Here is a 26,290-nt window from a genome sequence, read left to right as displayed (position 1 = left end):
GGCATATCATAGGATTCTTGAGGATATTTAATGAAATAATGGCTGTGTAAAGAAGGGGCTCGACACATACTACCTACCTATACTTATCTTTCTCCTCTTCCTCTTCCAACGCCCCAGTGTAGGTACCCACAGAGCCGGCTAACCATGCGCCCGTTGAATGAATGACCATATGACTCAGAGCTCCTTATTTTGGAATTTCGACGGCTTGGAAAGCATGAGTCTACCAGCATCTGTGAACTGTAATGTCAATAACGTTTTGTTAATTTAGAAAAAAAAAAAAAAAGCACCCACTAAACTACAAGTCCCGGCTTCCTCCTAGAAACTGACGAGTCACGTGGCTTGCCAGGAATCCGGAAGTCTGGCCCGCTCGCCCAATCATGCCGAGAAGCCTACGTAGCGGCGCCAGACTGGCCAATCCCGCGGACGCTTGCCCCGCGCCGCGCAACGCCGGGTCCCTCTTCCGCGCGCGGCGCTGACGGGTCGTTAGCGGATACGGTGGCCGCAGGGGTGGTGCCAGCGGCCTCTGCTCCGCTCGGCGCCCGGCTCGGAGCCTGACTCGGCCCTCTCGTCTCGCAGCTGCGGTTCCACCATGGCTCCCAAAGGCGGCTCCAAGCAGCAGTCCGAGGAGGACCTGCTCCTGCAGGATTTCAGCCGCAACCTCTCGGCCAAGTCCTCGGCGCTCTTCTTCGGGAACGCCTTCATCGTGTCTGCCATCCCCATCTGTGAGCACTTGGAGAGAGGCGGGCGGGGAGGCCGCCGGCGGGTCGGCCTGGGCGGGGACGTGGCAGGGCCGGGCGGACCGGCGAGGCGTGAGCCGCGGCCCGCGCTCTCCCCAGCGCGCCCTGGGCTCGGGGGCAGCACGTAGCCTCTGTGGGCCTCCGTGATCTGGTCCAGGGTAGTGGTGGGTGGCATCCCAGGAGAGTCACCTGTGGCGCGTTTTAAAAGTACGCTAGCTCGTTCCAGGGCCTCACTCCTGCGGATTGTGAGTTACTCGTTCCGGGATGGCGGCCCCGAATCAGTATTAAAACTAACGCTCGGGTTAAGATCTTGTGATGCTAACATTTAGGCATATAGCCTGCTATTTGCTTTTTTCCCCTACAACTGTCGTTTGCTGTTACGAGATCTTAAACTTATTACTTATTTTGGAGAAACTCATGAATTAAGACGAGAGACATTAACACCCGCACTGAATTAGAAGTGTAGCTTTAAGAGAACTGCTTCACGCAGAACATTATTTTCCTAGTTTGACGAGAGAAGTTGGACCAGTGCCAAGGGCCCGCGCTCTACAATGTGTAGTAACCCTTTTAATAAGCCTATTAGTGCAATTCTAGAATTCTTACTTGGATGGAAAAACTATACAGTCTTGGCCAAGGTCGTTTTTAGAGCGCAGGTTTCCCGAATGTGAATTTCCTCTCACATTGCTGCACTGTTGTTGGACAGTCAAATCCAGATATATTTTCTCTTTCGGCTTTATAAAACCCAGCGTGCAGTTAACGTGGTGTGGAGCCTTTTGGTTCACTGGCTGCACTGAGCACTGCCTTGATTTCAGATAACAGCCACGTCAGCGTGTAAACTCTGGTTTGGGGCTGCACATGGCGTTTTGGAATGGCCTGTAGTTAGCGTGATAGTACCCTTTAGAATGAAATTTGAAGTCTGAATTGTGATTTTGTTGAGCCAGGGTTCTCATTTTAGAAGCAGAAATCTCATAATGGACTAGTTATAGAAAGGTTATGTTTTTCAAGTGTTCTCGACTAGGGAAACTTGAGACTAACGTTTTACTGGATATCACACTTCTTAAGTTCCCCTTATACTGTATTGGATTCCCCAATCAGCTGTATTTTACTAGGTTTAGCTATAATTAATTCAGCAGGCTTTTGTAACTGGCTGGTAATCTTTTGTTTCTTTTTGTACCCCCCTCTCCCCCTTTTATCTTAATTCAGGGCTATATTGGCGAATATGGCATATGGATCTTATTCAGTCTGCTGTTCTGTATAGTGTGATGACCCTAGTAAGCACTTATTTGGTAGCCTTTGCATACAAAAATGTGAAATTTGTTCTCAAGCACAAGTAAGTATATTTCTCAAGAGAAAGTATATATTGTTGCATTTTTATATAGTAGGAGGTCTTCTTAAAGACCATTTGTGTGTGTGGGTTAGAGTAAGCACTATCTTGAGATATATATGTATGTATATTTGGAGGGGGAGGCACATTAATGGTATGAAGGAGTAGCAACTAACCGAAAAGCAGAGACAGTGATTCTAACACTGCTATGGAAGTGGGTATTGATGGTGGAATTAAAACACTTAAGTACCATCCTTAATCATGGGGTTCAGAAAAACAAATCCACCAAGTAAAGTAACATTTTAGAAGTCAAATGGAATTCTTTCTAGAAGGAATTGTTCTGGGCTCACCATGTAGAATTTTTGGATGTGAAAGAAGTGGTCTTTTTTTCTTATATTCAACACTGACATTTTTAATGCTAATTGCATTTTTTCTTATGAGAATATGAAAATGTAAAAGGTTACTATATTTCCTCTATTTCTACCTTCATTTTATCGTGTCACTCTCCTAACAACTCTTCATGGCCTTCTCTTTTCTAAATGTATTAAATCCAGATTCTTCCAGGCCCCGGAATGCAAGTCTTCTGCCTCCTACCAGTGGGGCCTTGTCTTTTAGGATTGGGCCTTAGATCTTTTGACTCAGCTTTTGTGTCATCCTTTGAACATGACTCGTTCCCTCCCTCATTTAGAATCATCTCCCTTTCTTTCCATTCTTACATGCCTGGTATTTCAAGACTTAGGAATCTTTTCCAGAGAAATCTTAACTGTCCTTATTGTTCCTGTGTTAAGCTTTCTAGTGATGAGGAGTAGAAATACATTGAGATGATCTCAGTTAACAGGGATTTATTGTAAGGAGGCCAGAAATGGTCTCAGCAGCTGAAACTGGCCTCAGCAGCCTCTCCACTGTCGTTCTCGACCCTTAGGAATCCAGGTTGTGCGTGGCTGTTGCTAGAACGGCTAAATCCAGGTTATCTTTGTTGTCTCCCTGCTTGACAGCCCCTCTTCACTAACTGCCATTCCAGGATTCAGCCCGTCTCGGCCTCTGCTGTCCTGGGCTGTCTTTCTTGTGAGGCATGGCCATCTGTGGATAGCAAAGCCCTCAGAAGTGGGCGTTTTGCATGACCCATCCTTTGTGATTCCCTTGGAACTCAGTCCCTTTGGGACCTAGTGTTTTTTCACTTGTTCTGCATATCATTTTTATTTGCCTTGTTGGAGTCAAAAATCATTTTCCTTCCCCCCATTTCTCCTTTCGGCTTCTTGAGGGCAACTGCCATGTCTTTTATTAATTTCCCTTACAATAGTTAATGGTACGTTTAATTTAGTTCAGTAAAATTTCAGTGACCTACTGACTTAATACACTCTGAATGGAATTATTTGTTAGTCATAGTTTTGGTGTAATATTAAATATTGCTACTGACATCAAAACTACAGATTGGCAAGATTGTTAAGGCTTAAAGAGCCAGCAAGATTCTGAGTGTGGGTAGGTGTTGGTGGTAGAGAGAATGGCTTCAGAGTCAACAGTCTGGATTCCAGTCCCAGCTCTGCTGCTCTTAAATGCAGAGCCTTGGGCATGCATTTCATCTTTCTACACTTCAGATTCTTGAGCTGTAAAATGGGAGTACTAATGGTACCTTGTTGGATGGTGAGGATTAAATATGATACGTGCGACGTAAACCATGGTGTCTGGCATGTAATAAATGTTTGTGTGCAGTGTTGGAGAGGTTGGGGGTGAGAGATCCCATAGGAATTTTTTTTTAAGGTGGCATGATTTTTAAAATGTTTGCAAAGATGTTTTTTTTATCTCAGTTGGCTGAGAGCTGGGCCCCTGGATTTACCTGTTTTGTTTTAGAGCATTCAGCACTGAGTGAGGTTTGTTTTCTAAGAGCACTGAGATGGAGGGTAGGGCTTCTTGAGTTGTAATAAGCCTACAGTGTGGTTGTTAATGTCTCTGTTAGGCGAGTATAGAATTGTAGACATAGAAGAGAAATTAACTAGTTATCTGGTTCAGTGTCTTCAGGAAGATTTGTCATGTGGACAGATGACTATTTGTCCAAGAGATGCTTAGAGCCAACTCCTCTGAAAATAGTTTATTCCTGTGTCCTAGCACCCTGACAGTTGGGGGTGGTGGTGTGTGTGTATTTTTTTTACCCTCTGTTCTGCTAAGAAAGGTTTCTGCTGTAAACCATGTCCATTTCTTATCAACTGGCCTTTCCTAGAAAAAAGCAGTCTTATGTGAGGTTCAGGAAACACTTAATAAGTGCCTGGGATTTGCTAGAGATTAAGAGATGAGAGTCTCTGCCCTGCGGAACTGAACTTTTACATAATAAAATGAGTCAGGGAAAGTTGGACATTATAGTGTCTTAAAGTATCTCTTAAAGCAGCTACCTGCTCTCTTAGCTGCCTTTTTTCTTTAGGTTTCAGAACTTATTTCCTTTTACCTGTTTTTTTTTAGACAAACTGATTTTCCTCTCTCCAGTTATCAATTTGTGGAAAAATACATCAGCTGAAGCTGACTAAATGTTTTCTTTTTAATAATGTCACTTCTAACTTGATTCTTGAGTGAGAGATAGAGATGGAGATATAGGTAAAACCAGCCTGAATTTGTGCTTAATTTGTAGCCCAGAAGATCATGTAGTTGAAGAAAGGTTGAGAACTATTGCCTTGAATGATCTTGGGCTTTTCAGGAATCCATCCTGATTTTCCCCCAGTTTCCTTTGGTCCACTGACCAGAACTTAATATACATAGTAATGAGGGATTGAGTAATTGAACATAGATTGAACAGATGTCTATCTCTATGGTGCACATGCTGTTGCTTTCAATACATCTCAGTATCGTGTTGAATGTTTTCTTAGTGGGACTTTGTTATATTTTGCTTGTGATCGGTTATTACTTTTTCTATGTTTATGGCTAACCAGTTTCTCCCATATTATGAAAAATAAATCATGTTGAATTTAAATGTCTAATCTTTGGGAGGCTTTTTGTATTTCATCACAGGTTAAATTTTATCCTCTCTTTCAACTAGCAACCCCATCTGATAAAATTCACCTAATAGATTTTTTTAGGATTATGTCATTTTTTTCTTTATCTGACTCATCACTAAACATTCTGATCTGATTTCTTGAATAACCCTTCCAGCCTTTTCTGGCTGATTCCATATTATCTCTTGGTGCAACTCTCAAACCAGCAGTTTTTTTAACTAAAAGTGCTGTGGTCACTCCTTAACCATGTGGTATTATTTCTTTTTAGTGAAATTCCCCTTTGGAGTAAAGTTAAAAGCTTTACTTTAAGATATTACAGCTATTAATTCTCTCTTTGTTAAGCTTAGTTTTCTCTCCTGTTATTTATTGGAATTGAAATCATGTATCATTTGCTAATGCCTTAACAAATTTATTTGTGGAACAGTTAAATTTTGAGTTAAAACAAAGTGGAGCTATAATGATTCATAACTAAACTGTGTTAATAGCATTTGACTTTTATTTCCATATTAAATACCTAACTTAGGAAAATTCTCCCTTTTAAGCAGAAATCAAAACACATCACTAATAAACCACATCTTGGAAGTTTCTTGAACTCCCTCTCTTTTGGCTAGCACAGTGTAATAAACTTGGAACTTTCTGTCCAGCTTATTTTCTTGAAATGTAAAGTATACAGTTGCCAATACAAGATATGAGTACAGAGTGTTTCTGAGAGAGTGTGATGTTCACTCCTGGAGCATGTGGAAACTTTTTTTCTTTTCCTTCCAGAGTAGCACAGAAGAGGGAGGATGCTGTTTCCAAAGAAGTGACTCGAAAACTTTCTGAAGCTGATAACAGAAAGATGTCTCGGAAGGAAAAAGATGAAAGGTTTGGCTCCCTATTTAAAGTGTTTGTGGTAATCAAAAAGGGGGTTATTTATAGAAAATAAGTTTTTGGTTTCTGCTTAGAGCATGTGGATATTAGAATTATCTGAGGAAAACGTTGGTATTAGAAGTCATGGTAATGAGAATAACTACTGACTTTTTGAGTTTTTATTACTACCAGATACTTTTCTTTGTGCTGTACACAGTTCATTTATTCCTCCAAAGAGCTCCATGAGGTAAGTACTGTTTTCTCCACTTTACACCTGAGGAATCTGAGGTACAGAAAGCTCGGGTACCTTGCCCAAGGCCATAGATTAGTGTGTGGTAAAACCAGGAGAAGAATGCAGCCAGTCTGACCTGAGAGCTTGTATTCAACTGCTCTGCTGGAATTTAGGAGCCTGCAGAGCTGTGGCCAGTGCTGGCTCTGCCACTTGGTAGCTGTGTGACCTTGAGGCTATCACCTAACCCCTCTGGGTCTGAAGAGTTTATATTGTGTTGTGTGTTAGCATTTTTAGGTGGTGGTATTTCTGCTCCTGAGCTTCCCTGGGGACATCTGGTTCTTGGTTATCTGCATTGTTTGGGAAAAAGAAAAGAATTAGGTTTGTCTCCTGTCGCCGAATTCTGTGCCACATTTGTTAGTTCCACCCCCAGTCTTTCCTGCCAGCTGCTGTTAGAAGGCTAATAAACAGTCTGACATCTGAGTAGAAGTCTCTGAATGATTGAGTAAACTTGTGCTTAAGAGTTGCCAGATGGTTTAATAGAGTCATGAGTCGAGGCTGTTTTCATGGATCTTAAATTTTAGTATCTATGAGGTGCTTTATGAAATGGAATTTTTATCCTACTTTTCTCCAGAAAGACTTTGTGGGGACTTGCAATATTAAACTGCATGTGAAACAAAGCAATACAATTTAAAAAGATCAGAAACCGTTTAAAAGTAAGAAAAGGTAGATGAACAAGGACCTCAGCATTAGTTACAGCAGTTGGGCACTAAACTCAGCTCTGAGCTTCCAAGTGTCAGAGGAAGCATCCAAAGTCATCCAGCTTTCATTGTCGGATGAGAAGCAGCACGCAAGTCCTTCTGAAAAGAAACTTTCCTGGCACTGAACCTTGGAAGGACTTTATCAAGTGGATCCTTATTTAAGGGACACTGAGTAACTTAATGAACAGTGTCTTCTACAGTGATTTTGGACAGGCACCAAAACATTATTGAAATGATTATGTCCTATGGATCCTTCACAAAACTGAAGGCACAACATTAAAATCATGACAGTGAAGGCCTATTTTTTAGGGAGCAGCTTTAAAGACCTCTGGCTCTGCATAGCTTTTTTTTTTTAGAATTGCAAAGTTATTTTTCTTTTAAAATATTAACAAGAATTCATTATACTTTCAAAGAAATAAATTTCTACCTTAAACAATTTTTATTAATATCTCCAAATATTGCTCAACATTTATGTACAGCTCTTGTGAATATCATGCTGATTCATGACAACCTCTGGGAACACACATATTACAAAACAAAAAGAAGCATTTCCTAATGGATGCTGGGCCATACTGGAATACAAATGGATTGCTAGGCAAAAATCTATTGCATACGTTACCTAGGAGGAGAGATGTGACAAGATAGTTACTTTGCCTTTTTAAAGTTTCTGCTACTCAACTCCTCCCTCTGCATAGCTTTTTTTTTTTTGCAGTACGCGGGCCTCTCACTGTTGCGGCCTCTCCCGTTGTGGAGCACAGGCTCCGGACGTGCAGGCTCAGTGGCCATGGCTCACGGGCCCAGCCGCTCCGCGGCATGTGGGATCTTCCCGGACCGGGACACGAACCCGTGTCCCCTGCAACGGCAGGCGGACTCTCAACCACTGCCACCAGGGAAGCCCTGCATAGCTTTTTTTTTTTTTGCGGTACGCGGGCCTCTCACTGTTGTGGCCTCTCCCGTTGTGGAGCACAGGCTCCGGACGCGCAGGCTCAGCAGCCATGGCTCACGGGCCCAGCTGCTCCGCGGCATGTGGGGTCTTCCCGAACTGGGGCACGAACCCGTGTCCCCTGCATCGGCAGGCGGACTGTCAACCACTGCGCCACCAGGGAAGCCCTGCATAGCTTTTTAATTGCAAAGTTTTGCATATGGATAGATAATAGAGAATCTAAACCACTTTTTTTTTTTTTTTTTTTTTTTTTTTTTGCCGTACACGGGCCTGTCACTGTTGTGGCCTCCCCCGTTGCGGAGCACAGGCTCCGGACGCGCAGGCTCAGCTCAGCGGCCATGGCTCACGGGCCCAGCTGCTCCACGGCATGTGGGATCTTCCCGGACCGGGGCACGAACCCGTGTCCCCTGCATCAGCAGGCGGACTGTCAACCACTGCGCCACCAGGGAAGCCCTAGACCACTTTCTTTTAACCTTTTCATCGAATTATAATATTTATTAGAACATTGGTTCTTAAACTGGAGTGCACATCATAGTTACCCAAATTTCAAAATGCTTGTTACAAGCTCTTACAGGTCTTACAGGTTTTAGGTGATTAATTGTATCAGAGATGGCAGATGGGTCTCTTCTGCCCACTACAGACTTGCCTGATTTGGTCTGGCACTTGTTCTTGATCCTGGGATGTGTCTCAGAATCTTTCTCAGTGTGGTATTCAGGTAGTCTCTACTAGTGGATCAGAGTTGCAATTGGAAATGAAACCTCTTTGCCGTTGCCTGGACCAGGTATTTCAGAGTAGGATGAAATGGAGGTTTTATTGATATATAAAATGCAGAGTGTCAGAAGATTATAAAATTTTCATTCTTGCCACCAGTAGAAATTTGTGCTGTTTGTAATTCTCTCGCAAAGGCCATGCTGGATACAGTTGTACCCAGGTCTGTACTCATTATTGATGCTGATAACTGGATCCAAGACTCCCTTTAAGATCCAGTATTTTTCTTCCTCAAAGGATTAGTCACTTCCAGGAGATTTAAGAGAAGGCTTACCGCATCTTTCTGCCCAGATAGGTATCTCCAAAGCTCTATCTAAAATCATTTGGAATATGGACTACATGCCACTTTTGAACCTACTTTTCTACCTATCCAAGGAAATTAGCAGAGGAGAATCAGATTCATTAACATTTGTCCCAAGGTATGAATGTTATTTCTCCTTGACTTACTGATGGTCCATCATTTAGTATTATCAGATTGTAAGAGTAATTGAGTTTGGTCTCAACTTTTCTCCTGTTTTAGGAAGTGCTCCTTAGAAAAATGACTGCTTGAGAAGTGTTCTCCCAAACTAGATTTCCTACCAGTGAAGCTTTTGCAGAACCATTGCTGATGAGGGCAATTGGGGGTCCTAAACTTTTTCAAAATAAACCAGGCTGGACTAGAAAAAGTTGAGAGCTGTCAGACAGTCCTGACTGTGTATACCCTGATGTAACACATGGTCTTTGTGAGCTGGGATAACCTAAAGGATTGAGCCACTCTTTCATCAAAAATGTCTTGAAGATGGTCTGATTCAGGGCACGATGGGGAGTTAGGGAAAAGTGCTGTGGTGGAGGTGTGATAATTTAATCACCAGCAGTAAAGGCATGCTAGTGGCCTACTTAAGGAACCTGTCTTCACTGGGTCTTGTGCTGGAGTCTTAAAAACAGAGGCAATTGTTCTGAGTGTTTTGTAGCATTAAACCATGTTGGGACTATGGATATTTCTGGGCTGGTGTTTTCTTTGATCATTGTTAGAATGGTATAATGTATTAATTCTGAGTCACGTATATTTTTTAAATTTACATTTAAACTTCTCTGAAATCAGAAGCTGTTTTATAGTTGATAGCTGCATTTAATGTAATGTCCTTCACTTCTTCCAAAGTTTACAGCAAATTGAAGATTTATTAAGTTGATGGTATCTACAGAATCAAGGAAATATGGCATATATATTAGAGACCACAAATTTCTTCTGATGGGGCTTCCCTGGTGGCGCAGTGGTTGAGAGTCCGCCTGCCAATGCAGGGGACATGGGTTCGTGCCCCGGTCCAGGAAGATCCCACATGCCATGGAGCGGCTGGGCCCGTGAGCCATGGCCGCTGAGCCTGCACGTCTGGAGCCTGTGCTCCGCAACGGGAGAGGCCACAACAGTGAGAGGCCCACGTACCACAAAAAAACCAACCAAACAAAAAAAACCAAATTTCTTCTGATGAAGATAAGATGCTAATACCTTCCATTTAGCTCCTTTACAGCCATGCTTGTTGACTTTGGATTAGAACATTTGGTGACTAAAACATGGCAGTTACTACTGATGTTAGCCATAGTGCTGTCCTTCGGATTAGTTGGGGGTACTATCTGGCCCCAGAGTAATGTATCTTTCTGGGGGAGAAAACATCTATGGCAATGAGTTACAGCCTTTTTGATAATGACCTACAGTAAAAAAAATATATATATATATTTTACTCTTTGACCAAATACACTTTTACATACACACATGTAAATGTTTCACAGAACAATAATTATTACCCTACTGTATGTGATGCACTTGATACTTTTCTATTTTTTCCTCTTTTTTTTTTAATGTGCTGGTCTCAACTCACCCAGTGATTTTTTTCCCAAACATCAGATCCACTCAGTTGATTTCATGTCCCACTAGTGGGTCACAACCTACCTACTCTTTTAACTTTGTAAATTGCTTTACAAAGTTAATTAACTGAGGGAATAAAGGCTCCCTTATTCACAGGCACCCTGGAACTTCCTGTTGCCTGTGTGAAGAAGTAAAAGAAAAGGTTGATAAAGTACTAGTAAATTAATATGATATCATAATGCGTAAAGAAGATTAAATAAAAAGTAAATGGGTTTCACAGAAGTTAAAAACTCCTAATGATCAAGTGGATTCTTAGTTTGAATTAAATAAACATGGCTAAAGAGAGTCGCAGACAAGTCCGCTTCTGTGATGCCACAGCTAGCTTTGTCCGTGGGCTTGTCTTAAGGTGAAATATTGAAGGCTGACATCTGTAGACTGTAGAGAGTCTCAGGCCTCAAACAGCTGAGAAAGCCCTGTGAGGCTGCTAATCATCAAGTTTGTTTTCCATGAGTACCTAGAGAAAGATGCCTATTTCAGTTGCTGATGAAACCAAGCTAATTTCAATTAATCATTCACTTCCTGCAAAGCTCTAACTGCCTGGGAAAGAAGGTAACATACCCAGCAACTGTTTCTTGAGCATCGATAAAGTTTTTGGTTTTTTTTTTTTGGCTGCATCGTGCAGCTTGCGGGATCTTAGTTCCCTGACCAGGCATTGAATTTGGACCCCAGCAGTGAAAGCACCGAGTCCTAACCACAGGACCACCAGGGAAATTCCTGAGCATCAGTAAAGTGAAATATCTTTTTCAGTAGGAAAAAGGGGACAATGCTGACTGAATTTAATATTAAAAACAGATTCTGCCCAGAACACTTAGGAAAAACTTACTATGAGCTAGAGCCATGGGGTATTTAAAATTTTTAGTACCTATTTAAAAACTTAAATGACTTGTTTTGTGTCCACAGAATCTTGTGGAAGAAGAATGAAGTTGCTGATTATGAAGCTACAACATTTTCCATCTTCTACAATAACACCCTATTTCTGGTCTTGGTCATTGTTGCTTCCTTCTTTATATTGAAGAACTTCAACCCCACAGTGTATCCTTTTAAAGGTTGATTATCTTTTTTAGAAGTCTAGCAACAGTTCGTTTTAGTTTTGATTTGTCTGAGTATTTTCTGGTAACAAAAAACTACACAGGGAGTCAGTCCTTTAAAAAGCACTGTGACCTTAGGCAAGTTTCTGGACATTTAAAATAAGGGCTTTTGGTTTGATTTGAAGTTCTTTTAAGTTTATGGATTAAGACTTCATGATAAGTAACAAGTATTACAAAGCAGTCTTACGTATATGATGATGTGTACCTGCCTAGTTAAAAAAAAGTTCTAAGGAGACAAAGCAAACTTGGCTTCTTTGCTACCTCCTGGCATGAGCCCTGTGTCTGCTGGTACTTTGGGGCTTTGGGGTTGGGTGGATAGGCAGTGGAGTTAAATTGGCACATTTCATAATAGCTTAACGGTGTTTGAAGCTGCTCTTAAATTGAGCTTTTGGGCATAAATCAGTCTTCTCTTGTTAAGGTAATTTATTAAAGGTATTATCCAGGAATATGCAGCCAGACTTTAAACCGTTGGAGATTTTGATGTAATAAAATATCAGACACCCTCCAACTTGTATCTCCTGGGAATACGGGAGTGGTTTGCCCCAAACACTCTAGTCCTGAGGCTGAGAGTAGCTGCAGGCTTTCAGAACATCCTTGCTTTTTACAGGCTAGCTGTAGCCAAAACACTGATAGACAGGAAAGACTTATTTTTCCTTTGCTCTTGATGTGAGGGGTTGGGGGGTTGGGGAAATCAAATCCCTTCTTCCTCCCCATGTTCTTTGATCAGTTCGTTTCCTGCAGGTTAAATGGAATTCAGATGTTTTATTTGTGATCATGTGTTCTAGGTTTCTGTCTCAAGTGTTTTCTTTTTAAAATTGGAACACATTTTCTGTGAATGTTCTTCATTCTTTATAATCTCCTCTCTTGTAAATTGCATTTGCAGACATTGGGACTGCACATTATTGTCATTAGACAGTGTCAGGAGGGAAACAGTACATTCCAAAGAGATGGGTTCTTTTTGTTTTGTTGAAAACCAATTTGGGGTTGATTTTTCCTTAACATTAAATTCTTACAGGAACTACATTTTGTCCATAAGTGCTTCCTCAGGCCTCATCGCCCTCCTGTCTACTGGCTCCAAGTAGAGCACATCAGCTTCCCTCCACCGCCCTGGCTTTGTGTCTATGGGTGGCCTGTGGTATATGGAAAAGTAGCAGGGTGGTCAGGGTGGAAGACACACAAGCTGTTTTTGTAAGTCTGGAGTTTGAGGGTTTGAAAAACCCAACAAAATGTAATTGAATATTTGTTTATTGGCTCTTTTTTTTTTTTGACAGATTGTTGAAATTAAATGAATTGAAAGGGAAACTCAGAGTACCAGGACATTTATTAAAAGGCAAAAAGTGTTGCAATATGTTATCATCACAAGGGGAGAAAATAACTTGTTTCCTTGACTTGTCAGAGGTCACAGTAACCTGGACTGAGCTGTTATTATTTATAATAGTAGCAAGAAGTTAATAATTGGTTCTGTGTGTTCCAAGCACAATATTACAACTTTTTTTTGAACCATAAATATCAGAATGAGTCCTCTCCCTCTGGGGGATTGAACAGAAGCTTCATGTTTGCAAGTCTCTGAATTTGTGATTTGAAATAACTGAAAGTTAAATAAAACATTAGTTTCTCCAACTTGGAGAAAAGAAACTTGTGGAAAAGTTGTTCTTTTTTTTTTTTTTAAAGGAAGAAAGGCAGCCAAGGTAATAATCTAAAAATAGTGCCTAGGCATATGAGAGTTGTCCTATGCGGTTATTAAAGTACACACTGTTCAGCTCTATAGCTTTGGTCCTGGGTGTCCAGGGAGGTTAGCTTGACCCTACCATGTTGGTTTAACCTATTAAGAGAACAGAATCATTGTTTTCTCTTTTTTTTTTTTTTTTTCTTTTGTGGTACGCGGGCCTCTCACTATTGTGGCCTATCCCATTGTGGAGCACAGGCTCCGGACGCGCAGGCTTAGCGGCCATGGCTCATGGGCCTCCGCGGCATGTGGGATCTTCCCGGACCGGGGCACGAACCTGTGTTCCCTGCATCGGCAGGCGGACTCTCAACCACAGCACCACCAGGGAAGCCCCATTGTTTTCTCTTGACCAGGGTCTCACATCACTGGAGGAATGTTCAGTAAGAGAACCTCTTTCCTGAATATTGATGTGTAAAAGACCAAAGTAATTTTTGTGATCTTAGTTCTGGAATTCTAAGAACCCTCCAAGAAATTACAGTGGTTTTCGTGCTGGTCAGCATTTTTCCATGAGGACTTTTCGTAAATTTGACCCTTTAGTCCACGGGTTCCTATCAATTGTAAACAAAATATTGATCTCTTTAGACCTTGTGGGTCCAGTCAAGAGCAGTCTCTTGCATTTTTTAACCAGTGTGTTTACAGGTAATTATTTTTTTCTATGTGCCATGATTTGAAAAAGTTTGGGAAGCTCTTCTTGAACCTATATCACTTAAAAGGTTATGGACTCACAGGTGATAATTCCTGTCAGCTTTTGACCACATCCAGTACTTTTCTACAAACAGTATCTTAAAGGAAATATATTCCCAGTTGCTAATCTTAACTTTAATGTTTGGTTTCCACTTCTAAATTTAAGGTGAATGTTGCAAATAATATTCACTGTTTATAACTACAGAAAGAGATTCACCAGGAGTCCATCTTCCAATTCCATGCTGTTGGATGTTTTGGGAAGTCACATCTAAGAACCTGGAAGGAAGACAGGCCAGGAGTACGTTTGCCTAGTGACCCAGATCATCATTATCTTCAACTGAGGATTAGATTTCACCATTGCTTTTAGAAGTCTGCAGTTCTTTACTTTTCTCTGGTACATTGTTATCCGTGTGCCACCACGGGGTAATATGGGGTTAATGGGGAAGTCAGAAGAGAGACCCTGCACAGTAGTTAGTGTAGCACATAAGAAGTTGATTTTTATTATGTTTTAACTTTTTTTTTCTGTTGATTAATAACTGGTCAGTAGTTTGGTGGCGTGGCATTTGTACCAATTGCGCTTGCTTATTTGACAAAATGACTATTTGACAAACCATCAGTGTCTACTGTTTGTTACCAGAGCTGGGTCAAGTAATTTTTTACCTGTAATTTTTAACTTGCAGGTAAAAAATTGACACTAGATGGCAGTGCCTGTATAGACGGGAAAAAAATTCTTATAATACTGTATACCTGAGATGGGGTGGCAAAATAGGGGCATCAGTGTGACGTTCTTAATAAGAGTGCCTCTTGAGTTAATAAACTGAATAATTTGTAGAAAAGTGAGGAAGCAAAATTTGGTTTTGGTCCTGAAATTTTCCTGTGGCACTTTTTGTTTTTAATCCTGATAATAGTTTCTAACTTTCTATACTGTCAGATAAATTCCGGCATATAAGTTTATGAGACATATTCTGATGGTTCTGCAGTTTTCACTAAGGATTTACTGTAACAGTGCTTTACTCTTAGGAGCTGTGGAACCTTTTCCCCAGCACTCTCCGTGTCACCTAGAAAGACTGTGTAGCGCATAGAATTATGATGTGCTGGATCTGGCTTAGTTAGTAAAAGCCTGCTGGAGAATTTTTATCTTAAAAATACCTCTTATCCAACACCAATAAAATAAAAGGGGTTTTGCTGTAATTGGGATTCAAAGTGATTTAATTCCTGTTTTTACACCCCTTGTGATAAGTTAGAAGTTCATTTATAACTTAATACTTGGGTTGAAATTATTCTTAGCCAGTAAAAATCTACTGGTTGACCTATATGGTATATTATTCTAACTTGGATAGAATAATTTGAAGCAAATTTGAAGTTAACAAATGTGGAGGTTGGATTTATACCCAAAATTCTTATGAAAGGTCTTGCTAAGTTTTTTCAGTTTTTTGGTCACACCGCATGGCTTGTGGGATCTTAGTTCCCTGACCAGGGATTGAACCCATGCCCTCAGCAGTGAAAGCACAGAGTCCTAACGGCTGGACCGCTAGGGAATTCCCAAAAGGTCTTGCTTACTGAGTATCATTAAGTTTTGCTTTGTAAAATTTATATTTTCCCTAGACTTCTTTATAAGAACCGTGTGATTAAGTATATCATCTTTATTACATTATTTCACGTTAACCATTATTTTACTTTCCCATGCATGTAAATGCACATTTTTGTAGTTACTGATCAAATGCTTGTAAGGGCTGTAAGGGGTTATCTCCCACCTCCTTGGACTCCCAAGTAGGGGGATTCATTGAAGATTAGGAGGGTCTTTTGGGTGGTTGGTTTGATTTTCATGGAGGTGGTTAGAGATGAACTTCTCATTGGCCTTCATGAGTTTTCATTGCATTTCTTTGACCTTTCCTTCTTCTTTTTTTTTTTTTTTTTTTTTTTTGGGGGGTACGCGGGCCTCTCGCTGTTGTGGCCTCTCCCGTTGCGGAGCACAGGCTCCAGATGCGCAGGCTCAGCGGCCATGGCTCACGGGCCCAGCCGCTCCGTGGCATGTGGGACCTTCCCGGACGGGGGCACGAACCCGTGTCCCCTGCATCGGCAGGCGGACTCTCAACCACTGCGCCACCAGGGAAGCCCTCCTTCTTCTTAACTGATCCTGAATTTGGATTCATATCCAAGTTTTTTTAACTTAAAAAATCACACACACTTACTTTTTCATAAAGCTTTAAAGCTAAAAAAATCATCCCTAAAAGAGCACTGGACTGGAACACAAAATACTTGGGTTCCAGGCCTGGTTCTGCCATCAACTTGCAGTATGAGTTTGGGTGAGTCCTTTAATCTCTTCAGGCCTGGGTTCCTCATTTGCAGGGAGTGGGGTGGTCTCAAAGATGGCGAAGGCCCCTTGAAGCCCTGACGTCTATCCGGTGACCCTTGGTGCACACTACGGATGAAGATGAAGTGGCAGTTCTTAAAGTGGGAAGCCAGGCACAGGGCTTCTAATTTTCATTTCCCTTGGCTGAGGTTTCAGTATGTGGCTGGCTGCCACCCAGGTTACCCTTTGGAATGGTATGTTCTCTGCCAAGGAAATCTTTCCAGAAAAGAAAAGAAAATGAGAGTGCTTGGAAATTTTTCTTAAGGATAGAACTGTGAAATGTATTTATCTAGTATATTTACCATGGCAGATGATTTGTATAAAACTAGATGCTCCCACGGCCAAGCAATGATTTTAATTTGCAGGTTCTTTTAAATGAGTTTGAGAAGCTTTAACCTTAGTACAGAACATTTCTAAAACCCAAGGAGAAATATCTTCAGTAGCTAATCATTTTCTCCATTAACAAGAGAAAAAAAGTTTGGGTTGCAATTTAAATCTTTTGGTAAAGTTACTTCTGTTAGGTGTCACTCAGTGCAGCTTACCTGCCAACATTATTTTTAAGTGATTCTTATGAAGATTGTGTGTGTGTGTGTGTGTGTGTGTGTATGTATGTATATCTCGTATTATGATATAGCTTTATAATGATAGATAAAAACTAATTGTGAGATTAAATGCACAAATGCTTTTATTACTCTAAGCAAATAAACTGCAGTTCCAATTAGACAACTTCAGCTCATTTATGCATACAGTAGTTCACTGGATTGATTGAATGCACAATGAACAACTGAAAAATGATCCATTTCCATCATTCATCTGATACTCTTGGGTAAAAAACGCACTGTTTCCCTATTAGAATACAGGTAATAGTAATCAAAAAGAAAATTTGTTGGTACTTCACACTAACATTTTAAGACTGGGAACTTAATCATGAAATACATATCTGGAAATGATGGCAGAAAATCGCATTTTAAGCTGATAGTACATTTCTTCTGTAAGTCTCAGTGGTTTCTACATGGGGTCCTGTTGGCCAGAAAATTAAATTAGAATTTTGTACATGCTCAGGTGTCCAAATAGAGATAGAGGACCCTCCCCCCTCTACATACACCTTAAAAGTGGGGGAAAAAAGTTTTCTCCCTCCTTACAGGTACACGCAGTATACTGTCAGTTTTTCTCAAGTGATATATTCATGAGAGTAGGTAGCCAGTAGGGGCAGGGCGGGATATACCTCAGCTTCTGAGTGCCACAAGGCTAGGCCCCATTAATCCATGCAAAGAACTTTCATGCATATAGTTTAATGCACATAGTGTGATTGTGGAATTAGGAAGTTCTTTCTTTAACATTTACTTTTCTTTGGGCAAGTTACTTCACCCAGCATATGCTGAGTAGTGACAGCATTTTTCTCGAAGCCCATGATTCACTTTCATGTTAATAACTTCTCAAAAACACCAAGCATGTAAAATCCCAGTGCTAATTAAACAGCAAACATTTGCCTTTCTGGGTATTTTACAGATTTACTTACAAAACTGAGCATGTGTATATGTATTTTTAAAGCTCAAATATTTAAACTTGCTGAAGCTGTGCCTACAAGCAGTCAGAAGTATAAAGCAGGTTTTAGGAAAACGTAGGTAAAAATGAACACTTCATTGCAGATACATTTTACTCAAAGCGAGGCTTCCGTAGTAGTGTAATTCTCCCTTTCATAAATTAACCAGACTGTCTCTAGTTAAAGACTAGGGTCTTCATCCTTTTACCATCTCTCCATGTAAATGGACATAACATTATTAGAATCCTAATAGACCATCTTGGAGGAATTGCTATACAGGGCCATTTTTGAGGCCAAGCAACACTAAATATTTAAAAGGTAACGAAAGCAAATACCTAGGCATTTTCACTTCTGTTGAATGACAAGTGAAAACAACTCTTGCTAACATGAATGTGATAATAGAAAAAAAATGTACAATTGTTTCAGCTGATTTTTCAAGCAAGACTTCTGAGTGAACAGAGCGTACTCTTTCTGATGCAATGCACATTGCATCTGTGGATGTTGTTCATTTGAAAAAATATATCTGTACAACCTTCTTTAAGTTACTAAGTGCCTGAAGGTAATATGTCTTTCCCCCGCCACATGCTTCCCTCTGCATAAACATGAGATGTACAGAGCAATGTAAGAATAGGTGACTGCAGTCCCAGATAAGAAAATAGAATGGATTTTCCTGGTTGTGAGTTTTCAGATGTGTTCATAATTCAGGTGCACAGTGGTAGCGACAGCAGAAACCTCAGAATCCGGGGACACTAGAGGTTGAGCAGTGGGCTGCTAAGTGATTCAGAACACTGGCTAGTAACACCGTTCTGTACCTGTATAGACTGCTGCTTTACCCATGCAGCTCCTGCGGCTCATGCATTGCCTTATGATCTATAGTCCTTTTTGCTGTAGGGCTTGTTGCGCAATATGTTATCGATCTCATTTACCACGTGTGATGTCATCTTTGGGAGAACCTGAGAGCATGAGAAGAACAAAGGATGTGGTTAGTACTTGGTACTTGTTCTTTGTGCTCAATATTAAGCAAAGTCATCTAGAATTGGATACAATTATAAACCACCACCAGAATGCTACCTCCCCAGCAGACAGGAAGCTCCCTAAGGTCAGGGACCTTGTTTTGTTGACACTGCATCTCCAGAGCCTGTAAGAGTACTTGGCCCATAGTAGGTGCTCATAATTATTGGTTGACTGAGTAAATGAAGGCTCATAGAAATATAGAACATCTAGAGCAGCTCTGTCCAATAGAAATGAGAGCCATATATGTATTTTTAGATTTTCTAGTGGCCACAGTAATGAAAGTGGAAAGAAGCAGGTGAAATTAATACATGTTTTACTCCATTATATTCGAAACATCATTTGAACATGTAGTCAGTATAGAATATTATTAGATGCTTTACATGTTTTTAAGTACTAAATCTTTGAAATCCAGGGTACATTTTACACTTGGAGCACATCTCCATTTGGATTAGCTTTAATAGCCACAGGTGGCCAGGGGCTACAGTAGTGGATAGCACAGGTCTAGAGACTAAGGAGAGATTCAGCCCACCTGGTGGACAGAACCCTGGTGAAGGATGGCTACAGGTTAACAGGCATCCCAGGTAGATGGAATAGCATGAAGAAGTGAAAAGTCCGTGAAACGGGGTGATACAAGTGTAGAGTGAGTGGGGGAGGGGTGGGGATGGTGGGAATAGGGAAAAGGGAAGTTGAGGTAAACGGCGGAAGGCCTTGAATGCCATTTTTTGGAGTTGGGACTTTATGCTGAAGGTGGTGGGGAACCTCTCAGGACTTCTCAGCTGGGAGTGACTCCATCAGACACCTGGAGGTATTCTGAAGGAAGAGTTGGAAGGAGATTGAAAGGGGACACAGATGTTAGAAATTTATTGCAGTCCTAGCCAGACACTAAGAACCTTAACTAGACAGTGGCGGTAGAGGAGAAAAGGAGAGTGCCTCGGAGAGACATTTTGGAGGCTCATGGTGATCTCAAGACTGCGTAACTAGGAAGATACTGGTGTAGGTAATTAATTATTGAGAGACCCCAGGAGGAGAAGTTTGGGGTAGGATATGTTGAGGTGAAGGTGCCTTTGGGATCCCATGTAGAAGTGACTTGCAGGCAGCCAGAAGTGCAGCTGTGGAGCTTAGTGGTAGTGGAAGGACTGGAGTTGAGAATTTGCAAGTCATTTGCACGGTCATGCTCATTGAAGCCCTGGGGAAGGATGAGATCATCTAAGGCCAGCTAGCATTTATTGCAAGAAGTGGGCCAAGGGCACACATTACACCATAAGACAAGGGACAGAGGCAGGCTTCTTGCAGGAATAGTCTGAGCCTGTGTGGAGTCTGGTGAAATACATTCATGATGACTGATTCTGAGGTTTCCACCTCACCCTTCCTCTGCTGCAGTCATGTTGGCCAGCGTGACCTTGTCTCCACTCATATGCTCTCCCCAGAAGCCTCAGGGTTTGGCAGGGTAGTATAGCTCCTTCCTCACTGGTCTGGTAACATTTTCCTCTCCGAATGAAGCTAAAGCAGATTGGGTTTCCCACTAGCCTTGGAGCATCAGAGGATCTCAGCTACTGTGCTATTTAAATGTGAGACTGCAACAGTGAGACTCAAATCTAGAAGTTGGTTTGAAGTTTTGTGTCTAGAATATAGTGGGTTAGCCATGTGAGGAAAAAAATTCTTCATTCACTACACCAATAAGAAAAGAGATCTAAACATTAGAAAAATGAAACCATAAAAGTACCTGAATAAAACATGAAAAAATATATACTTATAAGACCTAAATGTTCAACAAGAGAAGCCATACATTAAGAATTTTATGTGAAGTTGCCCAATTTTTTAATGTTGGCAACTGTTTTAAAACATTTTCGTCCCTGCAGGTCACACAAACATCCCATGAGCTAGCAAACTGCAGGCGTAGTAGTATCCTGAGTGCAGTAATTGGCAGGTGAGGGGAGGTCTGGCCAGCGTTGCCGCCTGGCAGGCATTAGGGAAGCTCTCCCAGGACTGGGTCACTGTCAGGATGGACCTTGGGGATGGAGCCGGATTTGGCCAGCCTGGGGTGGTGGACACTTTGCAGGAGGAGGACCACTATTCTGGGGATTGGGATCCCAGGGAAGGTGGGGGAGGGGAGATGAGCCGTGGATGGGAAGGCCCGACTGCTGAGGAGCCTGGACTTTTCTGAGTGGATGGTGGGGAGCCTCAGAAGGGCTTGAAGGCTGGAGGATGGGGACCTGTGCAGGTGATGGGCTGCCTGCAGCTGTGGCTTCTCTCCAGTCTCTCATCTCTTGAGGCTCTGATTTATAAATGCCCCTCCAGTTTATGCTCACCTTAGGCACATTCATTCCTTGGAGCAGCTGCCTTCCTTTGCCCATTAGAAACTTCTTTTCCTTATAGCTGCTGGCACTGCACTCTATCCAGTCCCACCAACCGCTGCAGGGAGCCCCCAGCCACACAATCTACTCTTACCACATCAAGGGGCCCAGTTACAGCTTGCCAAGGGTGGAATCTGTGGCACTGGGCCCATGGGAGGTGGAGTAGAAAGGGAAAAGGGAAGGTAAACCCTCCTGGTAGCAGCCTCCCTGCTTGGACAACATCCCTTTTCTCTTACGCGTTGAGCATGGAAGCCCCATCCTGCTACCAGCCAGAGCTTTGCTAGGGAGGAAGTGCTTTGGGAAGATGACTGCCTCAGTTTTCCTCTGAAATGTTCTCTTTGGCTACCTGGAGTATTGCCAAGCCCCGGAGCTACCTTTTTTCTTTTTTACCGTCCCAGGCAGTATGAGTTCCCCCTTGGAATGGCAGTGATCACTCTGTTAGCATGACAGGAATCCTTGGCTGCTCCCTTTTCTTGCCAAGCCATCTGCAAGTCATGCCTCTCTTTCCAAAACCTACGGACTCCTTGACCTTCATGGCCACGATCCTCGCTAGTCCAAGCCACCATCACCCGTCACCTGGACAACCTGTCCTTGCCTTTCTTCATTCTGCTTTTCACACAACAGCCAAAGCAATCTTTAAAAATTCAAATAACAACAGCGTGTCCCTCCTCTTAAAACCCTCCAAAGGATTTGCTGTGAGTAGAACAAAATTCTGACTTTTCTAGTGTTCCGTGTGACCTGTCCCCTGCCCGCGCCCACCATCCTTTATGCTCAATGCATGTTGACCACATTCGCCTTAGGCTGGTGCTTCCTGGAAAAAGCCAAGTGCGTCTGCATCTCAGGGCCTTTGCACTGCTCTTCTGTGTGTCTGCTCGTTCCAGGGCTTTTCATGTGCTGCGTCCTCCACTTCCAGGCTTCAGAATACACATATCCCAGAGGGGCTTTTGGCAAGGACATTCTCTAAAGTGGGCTCACTCATTTCCCAGTTAGTCTCTATTACAATACCATCTTTATTTACTTAGTAAATGTTCTCACTTGAAATTATTTTATATGTTTCTTTATTATGTGCCTCTGCCACTGGAATGTAAGCTCCTTGACGGTTGGGTAATATCTTTCTGGTTTCCTGTGGTGTCCCCAGTGCTGGGTACAGAGTAAGCTCCCAAAGATCTCCTGAATGAACCACGGGCTAGAGTGAATCTTAATTCCCTCTTTCTCAGGCAGCCCGTGAGCTCCTGAGGGCACCGTCCTGTGCTTATCTCGGAACACTCTCTGCCTAGCATGGTGCCAGACACAGAATAAGTACTCAATAAGCATTAGTGGAATTGAAATCACTGGTTTGCATTTCAGTTCTTTTGTGTATAGACTGTTCCCGTTTCCTCCTCGTCATTGTGGAGCCTTTATCTGTTGCCAGAGCACAAGTGAAAATAAGAGAAGTTGGGAAGGCTTTCTTAAAAGAGCATTCCCCAGGCAGGGACAGGGAACCCCACAATCTGGGAGGAATTCTCAGAAGCTGAGAGGCAGAGATGATTACCCAGCTGCATAGCCCTAAGAAAGGTGATGGTAGAGAAGGAGGTCTGCACCGTTTATCTCCCAGCATATTCGAGGCTATTCTTCAAAAGGATTTTTAAAAGTTTTAAGTTTAATCAAGCTTGTCCCCACCTCCACCTACTTCCTTCTGGGAGAGGTAACAGGGCTAAGTGCTGGTTTCGGGGACAGATGGACAGGGGAGAAGCTGTGAGGCACTTCTGTTTGTGCAGGTGATACAGCTACGGCAAGAGCTGTGGACGAGCTCGTTCCTGCGGCCTCTGGCTGGGCTGAGAGTGGGGCAGGCTCAGGACTGAGATGTGACCTTTGGGGGCAGGGGATGGTCACCACAGCCACCAACCTCCACCCTCTCCTCAGAACTCCCAGGAACATCTCTCTCCCACTTCCCCTCCTGCTGCCTTACAGGCTTCCCAGGTACAGCTGCAGGCTCCCTCCAGGCCTAGCAATCCCTGCAGGGGAGGGAATGGGGGTGGGCGCTCCTGAAATTGCTGTTAGGGAGATGTGATCCTGGAATTCTGAGCTTATTTGTCTTAAAAGTGGCAAACATTCATTCATTCAATAGGTATTTCTTGAGTGTTGGCTATGGGCCATAGAGTCTAGGAACTGGAAAATCAGTGGAGAGGCAAGAAAGACACAAGTCTCTGACCTCAACGAGACAGGCGGTGGTTATACTACGTTATCGTAAGTGCTGTGATGGGGAGAGGGATCCAGGATCCTAGGAGAGCAGAAAGGAGGGGCTTGGCACACTGTAGATTGGCAATAAATATTTGTGGGGGAAAAAAGTAAATACATGATGTGTGGATATTGTCCTATGGCTACTACATTTCAAGCTGGTTATTAGGCAGGCTTGTGTGGTTCGACCTGGGAACCCAGTCGTCAGGTGTAACATTGCTTGGGTCATAGAATACACTGTCCCACAGACACAAGCCATCCTGAGAAATGAGCCCGGAGGAGGCTGCCTGTTAATCAGAAGAGGACATCCCTGGATCCACATACTGTGAAAGTTCTGTTGCTTCTTTTGCCTTTGTCCCCATTTCCCTTCTTCCCCTATCTAGGAACAGGTAGCCTATTCCCTATATTAGGGGCTTTCATGCCACTCAGCTGTGACACAATGAAGGACAGAGGTGGGGAGACGGGACACTGCCTGGGGGCATCTTCAAAGGCACCAGGGAATTCCCTGGAGTTGGTTGGAAAGGGCTGCAGTACTTGCCTGGATGGCACCGAGGTTTTCAATGAGTTGTTCAGGAGTGGATGATCCCAGGAGCACGGAACTCACACCCTCGTTTCTCAGGCACCACGCTGGGAAGAGAGAGCAGTGGGTCAGGAAGTCAAAGCACTTCTGACTGTTGATGAGTTTGCAAACACCATTTGTAGCTTCCGTTGTCACAACCAAACAAAACATATTAACCTTGGGGGAGGATGGACAGCACGCTCCAGGGTTAAAAACCTCAGCAGCAACCCCTGTTGTGTGGGGGACTCGGTAGAACCCGTGCCCGTGAACTGTGGGCTTCGGGCTCCTCTGCCCCACAACTGGGGCACCCAGTCTAGCTGCCCAGCCCAGAAACACTGTCTTGTCCCTGAAGACACGTGACACTGCTCGTGGGCGAACGTCTGGATTCCTGTTTGCATCTGTCTTTTCCATCTCATTCATGCTCTCACTTCCCCCTCATCTGTTACGTAGAGTCCGTGTAGACTCTGGGTACCTGGGTCCTCTGTCTCCGCTGACCTGTCAGCCCTCTCTGGACCTGCCTTTCTTCCTGACGCGAGGTTCATTCTGGGGAGACCGTCTCTCTCACCAGCCCTCAAACCCCTCACCCCTCCTCCGCCTCTAGCAACCTCTACACTTAAACCCTCTTCAACCCAGGCCTCCTCCCTCTCAGGAGATGGCCTAGCTGCCTACTTTATGTAGAAAATTGAGTCCCTCAGGTAGCATATTCCTTAATTTCCCACTCACCTATGGACACAAGTAGACACACACATACTCCAGTGTCAGAGGCTATGGGGTGCTGTCTGTTCAAAGCCAAACACTGCCCTGGTCCCATTCCTTTTGCCTTTTCTTGGATTTGATTCATCCATTATTTCTCTCCCTCTCTTGCTCTCCTGGATGTTTGATTTCTTACTATCCTCTTTCTCTTTATCAAGAAGGCATAATCAAATTTCTCCCATTCTAAAATAAGCCTCCTCAGGCCCTTCATACCTGGGTAGCTGCCACCCTACCCTTCTCCTCTTCTTAAACTTGTAAAAGGCCGGTTGAGACTCCCTGCATCCCCCTCACATCCCAGTCCCCTTCTCACCATGTCAGAAGCCAGGGTCCCCAGGAAACTCCCTGTGGTTCAAGTAGACTTTGCAGTTTGTAGCTGCCTGGAACTAGATATTGCTCTAGGCCCAGGGATGCAGTGTCTGCTGGATGTCCCTGCTAGACGCCCCACAGACACTGCGAACTTCTTGCTACTTAACTAAGCCTGTCCCTCTTGGGTTACCAATCTCATTTGGTGGCATCACCAACAACTTGGCCTCCCAAACCAGAAACCTGGGAGCTATCCTTGGGCACTGTCCTTTTCTGATCCCACATTCCTTTTTAATTGTCATCTAGCTGATTGTCCTTCCTAAATATTTCTCTAATCCAGTAGTCCTCAAATTTTAGCATGCCTCAGTCACCCGGAGGGCCTGTGAAACACTGATTACTCAGTGCTTCACCTCGAATTTCTGACCCAGAAAGTCCGGAGTGGGGCCTGAGGATCTGCATTTCTGACAAGTTCCCAGGTGATGCTGATGCTGCTGGTACAGGTACTCTTTTTTTTAAAAACAACTTTATTGAGGTAAAATGTACCCATTTTAGGTGTACAATTCAATAATTTTTCATAAATTTATCATGTGTGCAATCATCACCATTTAAAATCCAGTTTTAGAACACTCCCATCATCCCAATAAGATCCTTCATACCCATTCACAGTTAATCCCATTTCTACCCCCAACCCAAGGAAACCACTCATCTACTTTGTGCCCCTATGGATTTATTATTTCTGGACATTTCACCTAAATGGAATCATGGAGTACGTCTTTCGTGCCTGACTTCTTTCACTTAGCATAATGTCTATGCGGTTCATCCATGTTATAGCACGGGTCAGTATATCATTTCTTTTATTGCTGAACAGTATTCCAGTGTGTGGATATGGGAACACACTTGGAAAATCACTGCCTGGTTCAACTGTCCACTCCCTCCCTCAGGCCCTCACCGTCTCTCCTGCACAAATGGTTTTCCTACATCTTGTTTGGATTGTCCCTGCCTACCCCGCACACATCCAGCAGTAGCTTCTCCAGACACAAATTTGTTCAAGTCACTTGCCTGCTAAACATTCTTCAACGTGTGCCTGACGGGATCCTGGTCCTATGAGGTGAAGCTCTCACTTCTCACCCTGACAAACCTTACTAGAAAGCCCTCCACTCCAGCTTCTGGTCTCCTCACTCCCTGCCTTGAACTTAGTGCTCCAGCA

The 26,290-nt window shown here is 43.0% G+C and overlaps 2 protein-coding genes across 9 annotated transcripts in view; one reads left to right on the top strand and one right to left on the bottom strand.

The window, feature by feature from the left end:
* The first annotated feature begins 464 nt into the window (after nucleotides 1-464).
* SSR3 (signal sequence receptor subunit 3) lies at nucleotides 465-14,598 on the top strand. Of its 4 annotated transcripts, none has more exons than XR_009532584.1 (8): nucleotides 465-722; nucleotides 1,941-2,067; nucleotides 5,805-5,903; nucleotides 6,081-6,135; nucleotides 8,881-9,008; nucleotides 11,390-11,521; nucleotides 12,593-12,765; nucleotides 14,193-14,598. XR_009532584.1 is itself a non-coding variant. In XM_060099061.1 (7 exons), exons 1-7 carry the CDS (start codon nucleotides 590-592, stop codon nucleotides 12,657-12,659), a joined length of 741 nt encoding a protein of 246 aa, XP_059955044.1. In that variant the 5' UTR covers nucleotides 465-589; the 3' UTR covers nucleotides 12,660-13,212. The 4 variants fall into 4 exon arrangements, 2 of the variants coding, with proteins under 2 accessions (XP_059955044.1, XP_059955045.1); XR_009532583.1 differs by lacking the exon at nucleotides 14,193-14,598 and adding an exon at nucleotides 12,849-13,212; XM_060099061.1 differs by lacking the exon at nucleotides 14,193-14,598 and having other exon boundaries at nucleotides 12,593-13,212.
* Nucleotides 14,599-18,746: 4,148 nt separating this feature from the next.
* KCNAB1 (potassium voltage-gated channel subfamily A regulatory beta subunit 1) overlaps nucleotides 18,747-26,290 on the bottom strand; it is a 415,500-nt gene continuing 407,956 nt past the window's right edge. For all 5 annotated transcript variants that reach the window (XM_060099973.1, XM_060099977.1, XM_060099974.1 and 2 more), the window contains 2 exons: nucleotides 24,007-24,095; nucleotides 18,747-18,836 (listed from right to left, as the gene is read on the bottom strand). In XM_060099973.1, coding sequence (XP_059955956.1) covers nucleotides 18,747-18,836; nucleotides 24,007-24,095 — 179 coding nt within the window. The remainder of the gene's footprint in view (nucleotides 18,837-24,006; nucleotides 24,096-26,290) is intronic.

The sequence above is a fragment of the Mesoplodon densirostris genome, chromosome 5 (assembly GCF_025265405.1).
Source record: "Mesoplodon densirostris isolate mMesDen1 chromosome 5, mMesDen1 primary haplotype, whole genome shotgun sequence".
Lineage (NCBI taxonomy): Eukaryota > Metazoa > Chordata > Mammalia > Artiodactyla > Ziphiidae > Mesoplodon > Mesoplodon densirostris.
Note: the sequence above shows the minus strand (reverse complement) of the source record. Positions and strands in the feature narration are given on the sequence as shown.